The sequence below is a fragment of the Scleropages formosus genome, chromosome 14 (genome assembly GCF_900964775.1).
Source record: "Scleropages formosus chromosome 14, fSclFor1.1, whole genome shotgun sequence".
In the NCBI taxonomy this organism is placed as follows: domain Eukaryota; kingdom Metazoa; phylum Chordata; class Actinopteri; order Osteoglossiformes; family Osteoglossidae; genus Scleropages; species Scleropages formosus.
In genome coordinates, this window is record NC_041819.1 from 10325447 (window position 1) to 10343330 (window position 17884).

General features: G+C 41.0%; 1 protein-coding gene across 2 annotated transcripts in view; it reads left to right on the plus strand.

Annotated features, from left to right (window-relative positions):
- The first annotated feature begins 211 nt into the window (after positions 1-211).
- LOC108920446 (target of Nesh-SH3-like) overlaps positions 212-17884 on the plus strand; it is a 28867-nt gene continuing 11194 nt past the window's right edge. Inside the window, exons 1-12 of one of the 2 annotated variants that reach the window (XM_018729201.2) lie at positions 212-369; positions 6926-7105; positions 10742-10810; positions 10939-11071; positions 12406-12590; positions 12883-12935; positions 13726-13771; positions 14133-14207; positions 14470-14544; positions 15774-15947; positions 16255-16326; positions 17148-17288. In XM_018729201.2, coding sequence (XP_018584717.1) covers positions 294-369; positions 6926-7105; positions 10742-10810; positions 10939-11071; positions 12406-12590; positions 12883-12935; positions 13726-13771; positions 14133-14207; positions 14470-14544; positions 15774-15947; positions 16255-16326; positions 17148-17288 — 1279 coding nt within the window. In that variant the 5' untranslated portion in view covers positions 212-293. The remainder of the gene's footprint in view (positions 370-6925; positions 7106-10741; positions 10811-10938; positions 11072-12405; positions 12591-12882; positions 12936-13725; positions 13772-14132; positions 14208-14469; positions 14545-15773; positions 15948-16254; positions 16327-17147; positions 17289-17884) is intronic. The other variant, XM_018729202.2, reaches the window with a different exon arrangement.

Below are 17884 nucleotides of genomic sequence, written 5' to 3' on the forward strand. Positions count from 1 at the left end.
CAGATTCAACAACAAGCACAGGGCTGGCAAATACAGCAGGGTGGGAATAAAGTCAGGGAGGGGAAAGAAAGAAAGAGAAGATTAAAGTAAAGCTCCACTCACTTACCCCCCAAGAGTGAGTCTTTTGGGGGGGTTGACATCAGCAGTCCCCTCCCTCTCCTGGTATAGATGCTGGCTGAACCTGCTGCCTCTATCACTCACTAGGCAATCTGCAGCGGGCTGAACGAGTCACCGGCGAACTCCAGTCTTGGTGAAGTCGTTCCTGCATCCTGTGTGAGCCTCAAACAGGCACCATGCTTCTCAAGCTGAGCATCATGATCCTGGCTGGGATTGTGCTCATCGGCTGCAGCTCATCGCAGAGACCCAGAGGCAAGTACATGCACCATCATAATGCTGTGTGCAGCAGATGTAAATCCCACTAAGATCTCTCAGTGCCATTTTCTCTTTCATTTCACATTTGAATGCCATTGCAGTTAATGCATCATCAGTGTTTATAATTCACATGCTTGCATTGTGTCACAGCAGTAAAATATTGTCTTCACCTCACCTGACATATTACACAATGGTGCATTGCTGTATATAAAATGTTTCACTTACACAATTTTTCAAATACACGTTCACTGTATATAAAATTTCTCAGTGTTTTTGTACAGTACAATGTACATGTTCTGTTTGTGCTTACAGTGCATGTGTGCTCACGTGCCAATGCACATTGCAGTATTGGGAATGCTGGAAGAGCCTCTTTTATTGATCATGTGGAACTGCTTTCCTGCTCCTGCAAGAGGCGAGCAGCAGCTGGAGAGGTGTGCTGTTAGAGCTGTCTCAGGTGTCGGTTTCACGGAGCTGTTGCTACATGAATGTTTAAAGAATCAGAACAGGGACTGTGTCTTAATCTGTGTCCAGCAATCCTTCCTAAGCAGTAACAGAAGCAGAAATTTTTTATAACTCCATTTTAAACAAATTTCCAATGATATTCCAATAAATCAATTACAATAAATCACATGAAGACTCTAAAACTGCAAATTAAAAATATTATTGTAGTGAGCATACTAAACAACATTTCTATTATATTCTATTTTAGCAACCATTTTTTGTTTTAATGAGGACTGGATGAAAAGGTAATGTTAATTGTACAGTGAGAGCCTGGGAAGACAGATTTTTTTTTTTTTTTTTTTGCATGACCAACAGTACGTTTCAAACAGATGTAACAATATGGATTGGATTTACTGTGGGTGTCTGCCCTGCGTTAAGAGTAAATGCAGGGTGGGAAAACTCATGGCACTGAGAGAGACCGTTGTTGTGAAAAACATCACTTTACAGCAGTTTTGCAATTTTGTTTAATAAAGTCGCACCCACTAGTGGTTTTGGTTAAACGTTTGCAGTCCGGAGTTTTGCTTTTTCCATCACAGTGTTCTTCGCTGTGCGCTGTATTCCTCCGCTTGTTTGAATGTGTGAACGAGTGAGAAGAAGGATGAGGAGACACAAGGACTTTTCAAAGAGAGCTTAAAGTCTCATAAAAAAGGTCTCCACTTAACCTTGGCTGCCTTCTTGATTACCTTGCTTATCAGAGCGCAGTGATACGACAAATTCAATTCTTTCTGTATGCAAAATTAAAACTAAGATTACAAGAACTGATTGAAAATTCTCCTTAGTTTCAAATGCAGGGCGGTTTCCAGGGTTATTGTTTCTTTGTGCAGACCTGCCTGTGTGCGTCCATGCGTCTCTGCCAGGTGTCTCGCTGCATTGTGTGGAGTGCGTCCTGCTCTCTCTCGAGTGCCAAACATCTGTAGAAGGCGCTGCTGTTTTTGACATGGCTCCAAAAGCGACTGTGTATGCGCAGTCGCTGTTGGAGTGTGTTTGGTCCCTCCGGGTGCTGTTGCTGTGGTAAAACTTAGACTTGTCGAATTGTAAAATTTCGGCACCACTTTGTTCCCATGTGGTGTTTGAAAATATGTGGAGATGTGTCAAGAAACAGTGAAGGTGCAATATTTTGCAGTTTTTTTTAATGGTAAATTATTTTTAAAATACAAAAAGGGACCTAGTAGAATTTGTAGTTTGTACTTTGGTTTATGGATCTCCTGTACAAACTTATTGTCATATTGTTGTGTAGATCAAAGCTTTCTGAAAAAACACATCCAACGAAGGAATAACAAAGTCAGCTGTTGTATTTCATCACTTATATGGTGGGTGATTGAAAAGCCTTTTTCAGAGCCATGGTGTTCTTTGAGCAGTTCTGTGAAATGTGATCACTGTTGAACACTCTTCAGCTATTGCTAAATTCCAATGTTTTTTTTTTCCCATGTATGGTATCAGTTAATGGGCAAAGATTAAAGCACTGTATTTCTGGGCTTGATTTGCCAAAACATCCTCTGTTGAGCAACAGGACCCTCCACCCCCTCACGCACATTTTTGTCACATACTGTATTTGCCGTCCATGTTGGATTTTTACCTGCCTGCAGCTGTGGACTGTAGTGGGGTTGCAGTGCTCTCGTTGGCACGAGAAAACAGCTGGATGGCAGAGGCATCACAATCCCTGGGGCTCCTTTATTTTAGTACCTCTCCTGCTGGGCAGTTGAGCGCATTGCCCTTTCTGTGTATCTGATCTCATTCTTAAGGCACCACACTATTTTCATAAAAGTTTAGGAACAGAGAAAAAATGAAGACCTCCCACACGAGAGGCTATATGTCAGTTTCTCTTCAAGTCCCATTGAAGATTATGATTGGTCTGGGTATTATCCTGGAGACTTTTAAAGCTTTCCTCTACAGAAGGGATGTTTGCTAGCAGGAAGTCAGGGTTGAAACTATACAATTTGGTTGATGAATAGAATATATCTTGGAAAAGTGGATAATTATAATGAGCAAGTGAGCGAGGGAGGCAGGACGGTGGAGACCAGAAGCCTATCCTGGAAACATACAAAAGGTATACTATTGACAGGCCACCAGTCCATTTCAGATATTACACTATGACCCACTAACCTTTTCGCAGCAGACAAAGTCATTACAGTGGTCCTCAAGTATGGAGACATAGCTCATAAGGAGCATCTTTTGCTTGAATTGGGGGCCGTGATAAACAATGGTCTTTATAAAGTGCATGCACACACTGTCTGAAACCACTTGTCTCAAGCAGGGATCACAGCAAACCAGAGCCTAACCTGACAACAGAAGGCATATAGCTGGAGGGGGAAGGGACACACCCAGAACAGGATGCTAGTCTGTCATAAGGCACCCCCAGCTGGACTTGAACCCCAGACCCAGCAGAGAGGAGGACCCGGTCAAACCAGTTGCACCACTGCACCGCCACACTCCCCTCTTTATAGAGTAGTTAGAAGCAAATCAGTCATTATCCACCATGTTAAAACTTTATAAACACTGAGAAATTTCTCCCCACGTTTGTGTTATCTCCTGGTACATTCAGTACTAGAATGAAAAAAGTTGAGTGAGTAAATTGCACACATGCTGCTGGAGAGGGCAGTCCTTGGGCTGCCAAGGTGCTCAGTGGGACTTGGAGAGCCTCCCAGATGCCCACCAAGCGCAGCCCTGCAGTGGCCACACCGAACATTCGGTTTAATTGCTCGCCCTCCCTGCCAGGCCTTTGGTTCCTGACTGCTTTCTCAAACATATCTCCTCGCTTCCTTTGTTTGTTTAACACCTCAACAAGATTGCAGGCCTCAGAGGGATGTCAATAATCAAGATGGTCTAATTGGTCTAATGAGGGCAGCCAGCTGAAGGACTCCTGGTTTTTGCATGTTGATGTACTCAGGGTAATGAGTGACTCACCTGGGAAATTATATTACTTGATGTATATTTGTAAGTGCGACAGCCATCCTGTTGTTTTGAAAAATGCACCTTGATGGACATTAATGTAGTAATAAATGAAAAATGGATGGAAAAGGAAAGGTTTTCTTCAACTTTAAAGCTCGCCTTATGTTCACTGCCTCGCCAGTCCAATCTCTCATTTGCTTAGATTTAAGTTAATGACTAGCTGCAAGTCGTACAGGTTTTGTGGACTGAAAAATTTAATTTTCCTTTACAAAAATTTTATCCCACAAAGAACTGGTATTTCGCAGCACATTAAGAACTCACAATCAAAGTTGGGCTGCGAAACAGTACAATGTCCTTTAGCAGCATGCCAAAGCTGCGAGTTGGAAAATTTCATTAGCAGTGCACTGTTATCACTGCTCTTGTTTCCTATCTGGTTTCCTCATCCTACTGCTACACCAGCAGCTGTGGGTTCTGTGGGCCTTGCTACAGATAGGACCAGTAAAAATGTTCATTACACTTGGAGGAAACTAGTTTTTTTCCCTTTGTTAAACAAGTGTGATCATGAAATGAGCTGACATGTCTTCCCAGCTCTTGTGCGGCAGTTCTCAGAGATACAGGACACCTGTTGCTTGCTTTGCTTTCACTCTTCCGTCCATTTTTAACTAGGCAGGTATTGCCCAGATGTCCCCAGACTTTTGACTGGTACTGTAAATGGATGGAATTTAATAATAGAGAGAGCTGTAACACCTCTCGAGATAAACTATATGCATTTTAAATGAGCTTTATTAGCGTTTACTTTTCAGGGTTCTCATGAATGTGTTCTTCCAGAGCAAACATTTTGTTTCAGCAAAAACTGACTGAAATATGCTGCCCATTCAAATGATACCAGTTACTAGCATTTATATTTCAGTAAACGAATCTATTAATTTAGCTTAATATGTCACAAAAGCATTTTACAGATGAGGAAAAAAATCTACCAGTTAACACAAAATAAATGATTTCCAAATAATACAAGTGAAAATTGCTATGGTTTATAGCACTAGTTAAGAAGATACCTATACCCATGTATATTTTTGCCAAGGCATCTGACTTGACAGAAATACAGTATATATGGATGTATTCTGGTCCACCTTTCGTGTATAGTTAATGAAAAGATTGGGAAATGCCACTTCTTGACATATCTCTTGAAATTTTTTGGGCCCTGCAGTCTCCTTCATGCTAACTGCTCTTTCCTGAAAGGCAGAAGACTCTGCTGTTTTCTTTTCACTTAGAGTATTTAAAGGACACAATCTGTAGCCTGTTGTCCAGTGATGCAGTTCTCCTGCATTACATCCACACCACAACATGTAAAATCCATGTCCTTTGGTTCTGTTTAATAGATTCTGCGCTCTCATTAGACCCAGTGGTAACCTTTCCCTGTAGTAAACACCACTAGCGGACACTGCAACTTTGTTGATGTTGGATGCTGCTAGAGTCGTTGGCACAGGAGAAAAAAGCCATTCTGCAGTGTTTAGTTTGGAGCATAAGGATGCCTTTGATGGCAAGCATGTATTTGTGTGTGCTTGTGTATTTGGCCTTACAGAATTTCTTTCCTTTTTTCTCTTTTTTCCCCATTCTGTTCATGCGAAAAACTTTTAAAAGAAAAGGCAGAAGACAGTAGTTTGTCTTTGGGTTCATCTCTTGGATGAAGTGTGGTCAGGCAATCAATGAGTTAAACTTGTCCCCAAAATAAATGTTTGATGTACAGACCTTTTTGTGTTAATTTGTTAAGCTAATTGATGAAAAGGTGTATTCTTGCAGAGGCAGTGGTACAAATATAGCTGTTGTGGTGTTTTTTTTTTTTTCATTTTATATATGGTATGATGAGTGGAAAACCTGTTCTGAAGATGAATGGAATAGATTACCATGAAAGGTACAATTTAATTTCATTTTTGAACTTTATGTCCATCACCCCACAAATCTGTTACCTGATTTGATACTTTCTGTAAAATCCCTATTGTATGTAATAAAACTCCTAGTAATGACTAGATAGATACTACATATTTGGAGATTTATGAGAGAAAATAGTGGCCTACCTAATCACACTTACACAGGTTCTGCTGCAAATGTCTAGTAATAATTATTAATAATTAATTTATAAACTTTTTTTAAACAAATGACCCATATGGAAACAGTTGTGCTGTTTTCACCTTAATTAAAGTCATTCAGTACACTTGTACCTTATGAACACAATTGGGCCTCGAAGTTTGTTTATAATTGTTGGTAAATCCACCAGCTCGTCATAATCAATACATGTGTAATACAGCTTAGTCCCTCGATTTATTCATGGGTTAGGCTCTACTAAAAACATCAGATAATGTCATGATGAATTAAAAATTTCCGTTACGATATTATTCTATTTTGATCCCCAGTTCTTTCAATGCGTCTCAGTACATCTCATTACTCCTTTGCACTGGAAACGGTGGGTATGAGACATGATACAATGATGCAATATTGATGGGATGCCAGTTTATTAACTTTTGATAACATTAAGCATCATTGAAGTTGTTTACTTTTAAAAAAAAATTAAATAAAACTAATGCAATGCTCACCTTCTCTGAAGTGTTATGTTGTGTTCTGCTTTACACCTGTGCTTTAGGTGCCACGGTGGGAAGACAAAGTGGCGTAGAGAAAAGAGAATGAGTTGGATAATGTGTTAAATAAGACAAGATTAGAGGTAAAAAGTGTTTCACGCTAAAAGGGCTAATTGTAGTCTTCTGGCCTGGAGCATGGGACCATTTCATTTCAGAAATGTTTTTGAGCATCTTGTCACCTTCAGTTTGTGATCAAAAAGCATAACAACAGACACATGCCTCTATGTTTCTGGGTTGTTTATGTAAAAGTCTCAGATATAGCTAGAACACATAAATATGCTGGATGGAGTGGCTTGCGCACGGCTCTCTGAAGCTTCACTTCCCCTCTCCCCCTCTCCCCTTCTCTAGTGCTATTGACCGCCATCTAACGGCAACAAGTGAAAACACAGCCTATGGTCACTTGACACAGAAATCAGATGAGCAAAGAAAATGCAATTAAAAATGAATACATAAACTTGGAAATGTCCCCGTCTTTGAAAACGGGATGCTTGTAACACGAGGTACAAGAGTATTATTTTTTCTTTCCCCAGTAAGGAGACAGAGCATGAAGGTTCGTATCAATGCCACCGGGGACACCATCGTCCTAAAGTTTGTGCGGCCCAACCCTGACACCAAGCTGGAAGGTTACATCCTGGGCTACGGTGGCGCCATGTTTTCCAAGCAGTTCATCCAGCTGCCTGAAGATGGGGTGCCCTACCATGCCGAGATGGGTGAGCTCCCGGTGTATGACCCTTGAAACCGAAAGTGAATTGAGTGCGGGTCCTTCTTTATTCGATAAAATGAATCCGGAAAGGCCAGGGGTGGTAAGTGGCAAGAAGACGAACGGAGGCGTCATACAGTTTTTTATGAAATAATTGCTTGAATGCATGCGCCTGGTACCAATGTGACTGTCGCTTGCCAAGGTTACAGCTAAAACATCATTATGAAGTACGTGTCAAAGGTATACGTTATTAATGTCAACGACCTGGAGATTTCGCTTGTTGAAATGAGGAAAAGAAAGCAAGCTTGTGCATTCATGCATATTGTCACAGTCATCCATGAGCTCGTACCCTGGGCAGCCTCATCAAGGTCCTTCATGAAGGGAGTAGAGTGCTGTACCACACACACTGCAGTCCACATGTTCATACTCTTTTCTCACATGCATTTCCCACAGCACATTAATCATCTTTAGGAGCTCCTCTTCACTTTTTTCGCCTTAATGTTCCACAGTTTCTTAGCAGGACAGCGACAGGTTGTGAAAAGAATGCAGAGCCACGAAGACAGTAGTGTGTCAGTTATTAATACTCGAGTTCTTATGGTTTTCCTTCATTTTCCAAGAATGTAAAAGCACACAGATGCTGAAGCATGAGCACATTGGAATTTTTTGGATGTATCTGTACTCTCTTGAAAGCTGAAAAAATAATGGTCACCTCTGATAATTGACTGTTTATGAATACAATAGCACTGTTAAATTGCTAAGCTGTTTAGTCAGATTGGCAAAACATTTACATTTATTGAAATGGCAGACACTTTTCTTATGTTCGCACAGAGCCTTTCCTTAAGCCGACAGCTTCGTAAAAGGTGATGGCAATTTACGTTTAGATTTATTTAGCAGATGCTTTCGTCCAAAGGAAATCAGCTTGCTATCAGCTCCCGCACTATTCAGCAAGGTGACTTACACTGCTAGATACATTACTTACAATGGGTCACTCATCCATACATCAGGGGAACGCACTCGCTCTCACACACTACAGGTGACTTAGAGTCACTGATCCACCTGAACAGCATTTCTTTGGACTGTGGGAGGAAACCCATGCAGATAACATGCAAACTCCATACAGACTGAGCAGGAATCAAACACATGCTCTTTCGCACCATTTAAGCTCTGTGAGACAGGAGTGCTACTCATCGTTTCACCATGGTGCTTACAACTTTGTTTTGAAAAAAAAAAAACACCATTTAATAGGCAGAGAAACATCACATGTTTAAAGGGCATGACCCTGCAGCTGGTAACTCTGAATTCTAAATTCTGAGTCACAAACTTTGGGCTTCTTCTAAAAGAAGACAGAGGCACCACACAACATTAAAAACTATCTTGGTCTCAGATATAAAGTGCAGACAACAAACAAAGTGCCAGTTCTTGAAAGCTGTTGGAATTCAGAGCACCTCAACATCCACGAGCTCTGCGATTAAGACTACACACACCAAATTAGTGCTGGGTGATACACACTTGCAAGAGTCCCAGATGTGATTCAGATACCAGTGCAGAGAGGTAGGGAAAGGGCCCAGGACCTGGTGGCTTAATATGTGGCCTATGGATGTTGTCAAAGGCACCTTTGGAACTTCTGTTGTTCCCATTTTTATTAATTTCATTGGCTTTAATTTTTGCAGTTGTATATCAACACAGGGGGATGCGGTGGCGCAGTGGGTTGGACCGGGTCCTGCTCTCCAGTGGGTCTGGGGTTCGAGTCCTGCTTGGAGTGCCTTGCGATGGACTGGCGTCCCGTCCTGGGTGTGTCCCCTCCCCCTCCGGCCTTACGCCCTGTGTTGCCGGGTAGGCTCCGGTTCCCCGCAACCCCGTATGGGACAAGCGGTTCAGAAAATGTGTGTGTGTGTGTGTGTGTGTGTGTGTGTGTGTGTGTGTGTGTGTGTGTGTGTGTGTGTGTATCTATCAACACAGCATGCACCAAACCGTTCAACCATAATACCTACAATCTCCCTCTCACCCCCACATGGGGTGATGTGTGTGTTCCTCAAGCTTGAGTCCTCTACCAGAGGTCTAGGAGTTTGAGGGTTCTGCACAGTATCTTAGCTGTTCCTAGGACTGCACTCTTCTGGACAGAGACTTAAGATGTTGTACCTTGAATCTGCTGGAGCCACTCTCCCAGTGTGGGGGTCACGGCCCCAAGTATTCTCATTACCACTGGTACCACTCTGCACTTCACCTTCCACATCCGTTCCAATTATTCTTTCAGCCCTTGGTACTTTTTAATCTTCTTTCTGATATTGCTATCTGAAATTACATCAATCACAATCGACCACCACTATGTCTGGTTGGTTGGCCAGCAACTGCTTGTCAGTCAGGACCTTGAAGTCCCACAGGACCTTAGCTCTGCTTTTTTCAGCTGTATTTGGTGGTGTCTCCCATTTGGGCTTGGAGACTTCCAGTTCGTATTCTGCACAGATGTTCCTGTACACTATCCCAGCCACTTGGTTATACGTCTCATACGCTGTCTCAGCTTGCACCCTGCTACTATGTGCTGGACTGTTTTGGGGCATCTTTGCACAGCCTGCACCTTGGGTCCTGTCTGCTATGGTAGACTCCGGCCTCTAGACCCCAGTTTAATATATGAAATACATATATAAGATCAGGGAGAATAGTCAGATTTTATCTTCAAAATATTTCCAATAGAGTATGTCACAGACTGAGCTGTGACAGGCAAGTTGGTTGCAAGGAATCAGTAAGATGCCGACAAAGTACCATCAATGAAATGCTGAACCTTGTTGCTGTTGTTGCCTGTCACATGCATTTCACCTCGTACTGTTATATTGCTTGTTCTGGTTTAGTATTCCATTTAACACTTTTTGTTTGAACTAGATTGGGTGCCGGGAAAGGCCTACCGGTATCTGTCTGTTTGTCATTAACTAATAATATTTTTTTATAAAGGTATGGCAGGTATATGTAACTGGTTGTGGAGAGTGAATGTATTTATTGTTTTTAGAAGATCATTTCTGTAGACTTTTTCCTTACCGTGCAGCTGTCTGGTATTCTGTTGTGTTTGGTGCCTTGTGTTGTAAACCAGATGGAGTGAACTATTTGGGGCATATCTAGGTGGGAGTCCTTGGGCACAACCAACTAGGCAGGGGTGTTTTATTGTGTAGTGTGATAAATGTTTTTATAAGTTGTAACGTAGGGATATTTATAGTAGAAAATGTTCTGTATTGTTTGTATGTTTTAGTATTTATGTTGGATGTAATTTTTGGGGAAATGTACTTTGGAATAGTTGAGGCTGTTATGGTATAACCAGAAGGGCGGAGTTATTGCTATATAAGTTTGTATTAGGGCACTAGTGGGGAGGGTGAATTGATGCAAACTTATGTAGACACTCTCATGCAGTGAACAGGAGAGCTATGCATTGATGTTGATACAAGGGGTTAAGCCCATGGCTCATAAGCCTCATGTTCTTTGTAACTTAATGTTTGTTTTGTACTTGGTTGGGGGTTAATGTGTTTTGAGGAATACCTTTTAGTAAAAGAAAATAAACCTTTTTGGTCCAACTACTTCAATTCTCCACTGCTGCTTCCATCAGTCGTCCATACCATCACAGAGTACATTAACCTTTTTCATTTTACTGCCACAATTTTAGATGCAGAGCCAAAATATCTGGTTGCAGTGCAACCCGTTCCAGCCAATGATGTAAAGAAACAGTGCACAGGTCAGTATTGCATGTCCAAAACTATCACTATTCTCCAGTTATAGAACTGCATGTTTATAATTGATTGAGCTTTTATTATTGCCATGTTTTACATAATGGTCACTTGTCCTTCGGAATCTTTCTCACAGGAAAAGTTAACCTGGAGAAACCTTTGCACTTGGTTATTGGTTCGGTGACACCTACCTCAGTGCTTCTCTCCTGGGGAACCTTGCTGAGGACACCTTATGAGGGAAACATTATGAACGATTGTTTGGAAGATGGGTACGTAATGAGGGGAAAGGTCTGCTAACTCTTCAGAGTCATCTGGTTTGACTCTTCTCAGTTCCCAGTAGCTGTCAGATGGAGACAATGATCTAGTGTTGGGTGGTCTGGAACAAATTGAAGAAAGTCCTTAGTTTAATAGACACTGTTTACACGTTCTGTTCAAAATCTGCAGCCATCTCCACTAATAAACCCTTGTCCTGTTCATGTAATAGTACTTGTTGGTGGATAACTATAGATGATGTAATCCCAATGTGGTAAGGACCTCGTCATTCACCAATTTGGAAGATCAAGGTTTTTGGGAGCAGTTTGCTGAAAATCTTCGAATCACACATACACACTGTGCTGCTTGTGACCGTTCACACCCTCTGTGAGGCATCATCCAGAGCATATCAAAAACTGCATTTGACACAAGTAGCTGCATATTCGCTGTTCTACTCGTGTTCCGTTACATTGCCAGACAAGTTGGAGAGCAGAAAGAATATACAGATGCGCCAAACAGCTGTCCAGCAGTGGAGCACATTGACATCTTCAGTGACATGTCAGAAAGACTGCAGACCGAATGACTTAAGCATTTCAAGAAGATTCAGATCTGCAAAGGCATGCAAGTGCATTTAAAACTGATGGTCAGAAAAAATACCATGTGTACATGGACTCTTCAACATACACAGCATATTTGATCTTCATGTAGCAAAAATTAACCAGACACATTTCAGAAACTTTTTCAAATCCTGTTTAGGCAGGGGAATTGGACAAAGTTCCCTTTTCAGGCGTGCAAAGGTGGAGTAAGGAAATACAGAGCTGTAGGGGAAAACTAACACACTGCTTTGTTCTTTAATGTTCTTTTCACTCAAAAATGTTTTTCCTCGCAAAGGAGAGTTTTGGAAAGATCTTTGGAAAGCTTAACCATAGCAAACCCCAAACATGTCTCCTGCCCTTTCAGTTCTTGTTAAAACGTGTCAGCTCCCTGTGTTCACTGCCTGTCTCATACAGTCTGCTTCACATAACATTCAGAGAACAAGTACAGTATATGTAAATGACGCTTAGTTTGGTGACCCTCACTGGTAGATTCAAGCATCTTTTCACTCAGATTAGAAGTAACTAATTGGCTCTGTTATGCTTTAATTTAAATTTCTTCTTGTTGAAATACCATCGTAGAGTAGCTGTTGCATCCTGCAGTATACACACTGGAATACACTCCAGAAACTTCTCTAGCTCCACAGCTGTATGAATGAGTGACACTGGCAAGCATCTGCATCAGCATGAAAATGTAAATATGACATTAAAAGAAGTTAATAATTCTATGGTGCCTTTTTTTTTTAAATGCAATACAGACAGTACACTGTTCGCTATAAAGAGAGAGACCGCAATGACTGGAACTACCAGGCGTGCCCCACCAGCGACACTGTGATTGAAAACCTGAAGCCAAATACACCGTATGAATTTGGCGTTCGGCCCGAAAAGGAAAAGGAGACTGGTGTCTGGAGCAAACCAGTCATTCACAACACCAACACGGATGGTATGTCGTAAACACATTTTCTTTGTACCACTCTCCATAACCACAATTAGAACTGAGATATTAAAGGCATAAAAAAAATCACTTAAATTTAATTAACCTTTTAGTATTCCTGCAGTAATGATCTAACTATAATTTCACCCTAGCATTGTACATTTTCTGCATTATGTGACAAGAGAGTGTAGAACACAAGCACCACTGTGTATACAGCACTGTGGACAGATGATTTTTACCATTTCCTGGTTAACTCTGCATCACTCTTAACTGCTTCATATGATGCTTTTCCATTTTTCAGCCAAACCCCTAAAGAAACCATTTAATCCAAGAGCACCAAACAGGAAGCCAGGGGTAAGTCCTTATGGTTTGTATGCCTTGTAAAGAAGCACTGAAATATGGGCATTCTGAACACTGCAAAAGTGCTACATTTTCTCACTTTGTGATTATTATTATATATGTTTGCCAAGCAGTAGGTCTGTGAGTTTTTATTTTTTCTACCTGGTCTTCCCAGTCCATACAACTATATTGTATTCAGAACCTGTGGAGCTGGGGAAGTATCCCAGGGCAGGATGACATATGTTCCTCTCTGAAGCCCTTCATTTAAAAGTCACCTTTTCTTCTACTAAAACACTTCCTACCTGTCAGGTAACACAGTTTGAGTAGTTTATGGGATGTCACATGACTCATAGCTCAGTTGCAGGTGCAAATAATGCACAGAACCTAATGTGTAAGTCTATACCTAACAGGCCCAGTCTGGCCTAAATCCCCACCGAACACCCCCCACCCTCCCCCTGCCCCCCAACGGGCCATTCTGCATGTTCCGACCAATGTGAAAAATGTGTTCCCCAGCAGAGCGGATGGTAATCATAAATCCCCACAGCCGTGGGGCACTGGCCACCTGCTGGCCCTTCCAGGGGAGAACTCTAGGGCGTGAGACCAGGAATGTGTCGGACACAAAGTGATGTACAATGCTGCTCTTGGAAGCAGCATTATTGGAATACTTTCATCATTTGATTTTTTTTTGCCCAGTGTTTTGTATTTCTTCCCTGTAAAACTGGGGAAATACTGTAACATTGAGCTACAGAATGAGCATTGCAAACATTGAAGTCGTTTTGATACTGACATTTTATTTCTCTGCTAGAAGTCACTTATGGTTGAACCTCAGAGGCTTTTTCCTCCTAGACCTGGTGAGTTATAAAAGCAATACTATCAAACCAGCACCATCTCCTTATGTTGTTAAATATAAAGTGGATGAAAGTTTCATCTATAAAGTTATTACTTATACTGAAACATCAACAAATGATCTGATCTGACCTTGGTTTCATGTCTTCAACTACTGGGCAGCTTGCTGTGTATCTTGTTCTGACAGCACAAACTATTCTGCATTCTGTACCACTGAACATACCAGAAATTCCAGAAAAACCCCCCATGTTTGCTGATACATAAGATAATTTTCAAGTAGAAGTAAAACATATACAATATGTGCTTAGTCTCATCGTAGTAATTACTATCATAGTAATCACGGTAAGCTTTGTTCTCTACACCCAGTGATCCACAAGCGGAACCAGACCAGACTATCCCCTATGGTTGGAAAGATTCCTGAACCATCCAGAACATCTTTAGGTAATTTTTTTTTCTGCTTTTTCTGGTCCACCCTCCTGTACTACCAGTCATATACAGGACTTAAACTTGTAGTTAACTACTTTTTTCAAACCATCAGAACTCCAACCACATTCCATGACGATTTCCTGCAAGATTCCTAAATCTTTAGGGGTTTACTAGTTTATTTTATTTTTTGAGTAATTTATGATTCTATATGGGAAAGTTTTCTTTCATTTGTTCTTTCTTTGTAAGTACCTTTATGAACCTGGTGTGCTTTCCGCAGTGTCCCCTGAAATTGGCCTTGGAACACCTTCTTTCCCACGACCTAAAACGCCTCAAGGGCCACGGTTGCCACTGGGTAAAAGACAGACTTATTTTTTTTGACCTACCCATCTCCATTCACCATGGTCATTGCTTAGCCATGTTCATCTGCACTGTCCGATGGGTGTGGTCTGAGAACATCAGCTCGTGTTTGGCTGCATGCTGGCATGCACTGAAAGTACAGAAGGTCACAGGATTGTATCAGTGATGCGGAGGATTGGTCACTTTCAGGGATAAGTAAGTCAACCCTGGGCAAGAAAGGACGGGAGCAGCCTTTTCCTTGCCTCTGCTTCGCAGAGTGCTGTGCATGGTTTCTTGGTTTTGCATCTTTGCAAATCAAAATGAACTTGAATTCTCTTGAGAATCATTGCTTTTAATGCTCTGCTCACCATATCAGGCAAGCTCTTCATTACCTCCTTTCATCATGTCATAAACACTGCTGTTCCATTTTTCTTTTATTGTCATCCATCTGTTCAACTTACTTCATTGTGGGCCCTTTTTCTCCTCTAATTCATATTCATCTTTAGGATGTTTTTCATCGCATGATATTTGTTCTTGATATATGTGCTACATTTTTGGATAATGAAATCAGCAATCAGCAGATTTAAGACAAAAGGATGATACAGATATTGAGGTCTCTAGACAGCTAAATATGTCTTTCAAGTTGCTTTGAGTTAAATTTAATATTTTTCATGTTGGCCTGGGACTAGGCTTTTTCTGCATCTTGACAATGTGATCATTTCATGCTCTACAGACTGGTCCTCATTCATCTAAACATTTGTGTCCTGGCTTAATGTTTTTGTTTTCAAGGTTCATGCAGTTTTAGCAAGTGGCATTGTTGAGAATGAATCTGCATGACACCATAGCATGTTGGAAAACCTAACCTTGTTTTTGACCTTCAGGAGGAGCTGCACTGATTACATGCATATCACATTTATCATGCTCATTAATTGTATTTTGACTGTAAATTAATATATATTTTGCTAAAGTTGGTAAAATTTGAGATGAAAAATTTTTTTAAATTGATTTCCTAACTTGTAAATTTCCAGTGTCTCTTAAAAAAAGTAAAAAAGACAATATAGAAAGAAAAAACAAAATTAAAAAAAAAAAAAAAAAACAAGAAATAGCTAGCATTTGGTGTGACAATGTAATTCCTGGATGGTGACTTTCTCTGTTGATCTCTGACCTTCTCTCACTCATTAGTTATCAAGCATTCTTGTAAAAGTAAATGTTCCTGTTTGTTTTTTTTTTTTTTTTTCCATTCAGGAAATGCAAACAATATTGTAAATGTCTCATCACCATCCAAAGACATCCCTCCTGCCTTGCCTCAGCTCCTACCCATCAAACCCTTACCTACTTCAGCAGCCCTTCTACCTAGCCACCCTCGAAATGGTGAAAAACCCTGGGGTCGGATGCTGCCTAAGCCGCACAGCCCCTCGGGTAATTTCCTATCCTTCTGCTCTTGTTCTCATGGAGGTTTCAAAGACTTGGATGCAACATTAACAAGAATTAATATCATTTACTACGTTGTACAAAAAATGTTCTCAGGTGTAGAGGACTCTTTATGTGAGACATTATTCACGTACATACACATCGTTTATGATATCTGAAGATTTGTTCTGCAGCCTGAAGGTTGTCCTAGGAGACGAATAGTAATAGTAATGTGGGAAAAGAAGGTGTAACAGCATTTTCCCCTCTTGCAGTGAACCCACAAGTCTGTCTCACATGATCGGTATCTCTTATACAGTGATTGGCCAGTCAAGGAGAAGATACTTCCTACCTGCCCCCGCCTCTGAGAGAGTTCACAGTAATTCCTGGGGTAATTGTGTTATCAGTGTATTAAACACCTGAGTGCTCACTTTTTTCCATTCCAACGCTCCTACAGCAACACCACTGCTTGTCTCTCTTGTCACAGGAGTCCATGTGTCCACAGTCGTCATGTTTTTGTGTCCCCATCCAGAAAAAAAACACTTCTCATGCTTAACCCCATTTTGTGTGCTTGGGCTTTTTACTTCTTTGTGCTCCTTGTGAACAAGAATTTCATCTGTTTGGAAAATTCTTACATGTTTCTCTTCTGTCAATATGTTTTATGTTTTGCTGGATAAATTAGATGTTTTCTTTCAAGGTTTCAGACTGGAGCATACTACATTAACCCTGTGACCACATATTCATATTCCTATCACTAATATCATAGTTTGGGGCCCACACTGCAAAGCTGTATAGAAATGTTGTAGGCTCCTGGAGTGAACATTTCCTAACTTGAAGGCATGCAGAAAATTTCAAGAGAATATATATATAAACACATTCTGCTCACATAAATTTTATGCAAAGCCTATACCTGTGTGACACTTTGGAACTAGTTCATGGTTCCAGATTTGAACATGCACCTTCGAGATATCAAGCTTTTTGTTTAGATTTCTTTGGTTCTGCTCTATAGCAAGAATGTAATATGTGATGGCTAGAATGACTAAAAACACATCAGCAGAACCAAAGTTGGCCAAATCATACCCGTTCACTGACATCACTATTTATTAATTTAGGGCTGCTGCCAGGGCTTCAGTCATGCCTGGGAACCAAACTGTGGAATAGGGTCACAGTTGGCGACCGTAAAACAAGCTGCTATTGTTTCTTTTCATCCAGGTAGAAACATCTTGAAAAACTTGACTTCCTCCATGGGCTCAGCTGCTGTTGTGCCAGCTCGGACCCAGGTGTCCAGGGGCCAGGACATGAATTTCCCACCTAGAACCTCTAACTTCTCCCAGACCTCGATGAAACAAGGGGGTAAAGGAATATTTTCCCCCATTCCATCGCATCCACTTTTCAGTCCTGCTGAATGCACAAAACTCTTCCAGCTCTTTTAAAATTCTGGGTGTTTTCTTGAAAACTTCTTTGGTTTTGAAGATTATCTAAAGCCCATTCTGTGCCAGAGCATGGATGCTGGGTGCTTTTTTGCCTACCATTGCTGCTGTATGAGTTCCAGATGTTGTCATCAGCTGGCTGCATCATGGTTCTGCAGTGAAAGACTTGGGAGCCAAGATTCCTTACTGCATGTTCCATTTTTATGTTGGTTTCTTGTGTTCTGTTGTTTCTTAGCAGCTTCTTTCAACATTCTTTAGCTAGACCCTCTAGATCCTTACAGTCTCCTTTTTTTTTCTCCATTGAGCTCCTTGACGTATACTTCTGAGACCTTTGCTTTTTTCAGATCCCTGATGGGATAGTGAAGACACGAGATCAATCTTGTTAAAATGATTTATATTACAACTGTCTGACAGGCACACCAGGAACTGCGAACTAGACACCAAAATAAGCATTGAAAGGTTTCTCTTGTTGGTTCAGCACGAAGCAATACTTCAACCATCCAGTTTCTTTTATAAGCT